The sequence below is a fragment of the Brassica napus genome, chromosome C2 (assembly GCF_020379485.1).
Source record: "Brassica napus cultivar Da-Ae chromosome C2, Da-Ae, whole genome shotgun sequence".
NCBI classification, from domain to species: Eukaryota; Viridiplantae; Streptophyta; class Magnoliopsida; order Brassicales; family Brassicaceae; genus Brassica; species Brassica napus.
This window is the reverse complement of record NC_063445.1, coordinates 42715303-42718248: the sequence shown is the minus strand read 5'-3', so window position 1 is coordinate 42718248 and position 2946 is coordinate 42715303. Positions and strand designations below refer to the sequence as shown.

The following is a 2946-nucleotide window of genomic DNA, read 5'->3' as shown; positions in this document are numbered from 1 at the left end:
TGTAGATGATAGAGAACGGAGAAGTCGCCATGGCCGGTCGTCACCACCACCACCACCATCGCTCGTTACCACCACCACCATCGGCATCTCTCCCATCCCCCATCGCTCGTCACCACCACCATCGCTTCTCAGATCCGTCTTAACCCTTGGTCGTGTCGCTGCCGTTCCGCTTCTCTTCGCGAGTAGGCTTCTCATTTAAGTTCTAACTTTTTTGTTGGGATTGTGTTTTTCATGTTCAAGTGTTCACCTTTGCTTCTCATTAGCTCTAAAGCTCTTTTGGGATTGTGTTTTTTTTTCATGTTAAAAGTTTCACCTTTTTTGTTGTTGTTATTTTGCTTGAAGCCTTTTACGTTGATTGTTGGTGGGGAACAACTGCCACCACAAGCATCTTCGTTGCAGCAGCTATTACAGATTGGCTTGACGGCTATCTTGCACGCAAGGTACTTTCTTTTTTTCTTTATCAGTCTCTGTGTTTTTTTATTGTTCTTGTTACAGTAAAGTTTTATGCTTTATATTTGTTTGATTTGAAGTTAAAGTTGGCTTCTTTAGTTATGTGTGTTGCAGAAGTCCAAGGGGGATGACTCTGCCAAAACTATGTCCCAATGTTTGCAAGGTATTGTTTTAGCTTGTCTGATTTGTTTTCATCATTCTGTAATTTTCATGTGTTTGTTCGCTACATGCTCGTAAGAGACTCCTTGATCTTTGAAAAGTGCTCTGCTTGTTTCCATTTTAGTTCTACTTCTTTCATCCAATGAAGGCTTATCAGTATTTTGTTTTTGTTCCTAGTAAAGGTGGTGGTCATGACTCGTGAGCAAGAGCTGCTGTTGTGCAGAGGAGATGTCTCAAACTCGTCTCCGTCTAGACTCAAACGAATGTTGCAGTCTCTCACTGGAATGCCAAGTGCAACCTTTGAAGGTATTGTGACAGTAAAGACTGAGACTTTCTTCTTCTTTGCTTATGTCTGTTGATTCATTGCCTTGAAGGTTTATACAGCTAAAACATTGCTCTATACGGCAGACTATAAGAAAATCGTGCTTAAGTATGGGTGTTGAGATAAGTTATCGTGTACTGATTGGTCCCAGTCTCAAGTATGGGTGTATGTCCTCAAATCATTGTATTTAGCAACACTTGTTTTGTGTGCTTTTCAGATACTGCGGAAGCTTGAGGAAAGTGGAAGAGACAGATGAACCTTGAGGAAGGTCGAAGTGAAAAAAAGAGCTTGAGGAAGGCGGCGGCTTAGGTTTAGGTTTAGGGTTAACTAGCTTTTGTTTAATATGTACTGGACCTACTGGTTTAGTTTTGTAAAATTAATTTTATTTATAAACTGATTATAATTAATAAATAAAATTTCATTTTTAATTATACTGATATTTCTGTAAATAATTTTAATTAAGAAACAAATTGCTATAGGCTAAATAAAATTAATGAGCTTTCATAACATTTGTATCACGTTATTATAAATATTAACAATGACCTAAGAATTATCGCTATCGTTGTGTATTTAATTGTAGCATACAAACAAACCGGTATTAAAATTGTCGAACCTATTATAACGGACGCTGTCAGAACGGCTAAGAAAACGCTATTATACAGAACTCATAGCGTTTTACGGTCGCTACTAATACTCATATTTCCTGTAGTGAAATCAAGAGTTTGTTTGTTATGGAAACATGGTTGCTAGACTTAGGGTTTTATGCAATCAATATTATAATGATATAGATACTAAGGGCTGATCCTAGAACTCAAACTTAAGTAATAATCTATCAACTTCCGTTTGTTTAGATTATCTAATGTCAAGATCTCAAATCTCAACTTTCGTTTGTTGATCATGAGAAAGTGTTGATCGATGATTCTATATGAATATCGATCGATACACCTTTCAAAACGTCGATCGATACAAATGTTGTTGTGTCGATCGATTTTTTTCTAGTAAGCTTTACAAATAGGTTTGATATGTTCACTAAGTTAACTAAATCAGTTGTTTCTTGTTTCTAGCACTCCTAGCTCAATAAGAATTAATTCAGATAATAGAACTTGATGTCGCGTGTACCTAATTATCCTAAGTTCATGGTTCTAGTTCACGACTCTAGAACACAAGCAGTAAGAAAAATTCTATCAAAGGATATCTATCACCTTAGCAATTTTATAGTTTGGGCTAATCCCTCAATACCATAATGAATCCCTAAATCTAACAGGTGGATCTATTTAAGGATGAAATTTGTCACATAAATTATAGATGAATAGATATAAAATATAAAACTAATGAAGTTCCAAGAGGACTCTCAAGGAGTTCCTCTCTTCTCTCCTAACCTAAGAGAAACCCTAAACATAGAATAGAAAGCGTAGCCGTCAACAATGGCTTAGAAAATACATAAATACGGTTTTAGGTCGTCCATGGGTATTCTGGTAATATGTGGTTGCTTCTGGGCTTAAGTCGGTCTTGAAATATACTCAGCCCGTGTTCTGGAATAACCTTCGATTGACACCAAGGGTGCACCGTCGATCGACGTTCTTTCATCTCCTCAACATCTCTCTCTCGCGAGACAGACTGGCCACTCTTCAATAAAACGAGCATAACTTATGGTCTAACCATTGGATTGACCTCAGACCGGTGGCATTGGAAAGCTAACTCAAAGCTCTATCTTGTGTCAAAAAATTAGCCCAATCTCACTGTGTGAAGGTCTCCATACATATCTAAACATCTGACACGTCTGTCCAGTTCTGCACCTCAAAGGCTCCAAAAGGCACCAAAATCACCAAAGTTCTCCAAAACGTATCTGGACCTGAAAACACTCTAAAAGAAATACTCCAAACCCATATAATATAATTTAAAACAATCATATACCATTACTAAAAGCAGGTAAAATCCATGGTATATCACCTTACTTTAAACCCTAAATCTAACAAAGGTAACTACTCAGACTTAGCAAAGCAGAACATAGCAAA

General features: G+C 37.2%; 1 protein-coding gene across 1 annotated transcript; it reads left to right on the top strand.

The window, feature by feature from the left end:
- On the top strand, positions 1-1359 carry LOC106451841. The gene is made up of 4 exons (XM_048747631.1): positions 1-440; positions 550-613; positions 792-915; positions 994-1359. Exons 1-4 carry the CDS (start codon positions 232-234, stop codon positions 1050-1052), a joined length of 456 nt encoding a protein of 151 aa, XP_048603588.1. The 5' UTR covers positions 1-231; the 3' UTR covers positions 1053-1359.
- The last annotated feature ends 1587 nt before the right edge of the window (positions 1360-2946 follow it).

What these genes read in the sequence shown, in the direction of transcription:
- LOC106451841 (XM_048747631.1), top strand. Translation starts at nt 232, where the DNA reads ATGTTCAAGTGTTCACCTTTGCTTCTCATTAGCTCTAAAGCTCTTTTG. An exon ending in ACGGCTATCTTGCACGCAAG is followed by an intron (nt 441 to 549) that starts GTACTTTCTTTT and finishes TGGCTTCTTTAG; the next exon opens with TTATGTGTGTTGCAGAAGTC. An exon ending in TATGTCCCAATGTTTGCAAG is followed by an intron (nt 614 to 791) that starts GTATTGTTTTAG and finishes TTCCTAGTAAAG; the next exon opens with GTGGTGGTCATGACTCGTGA.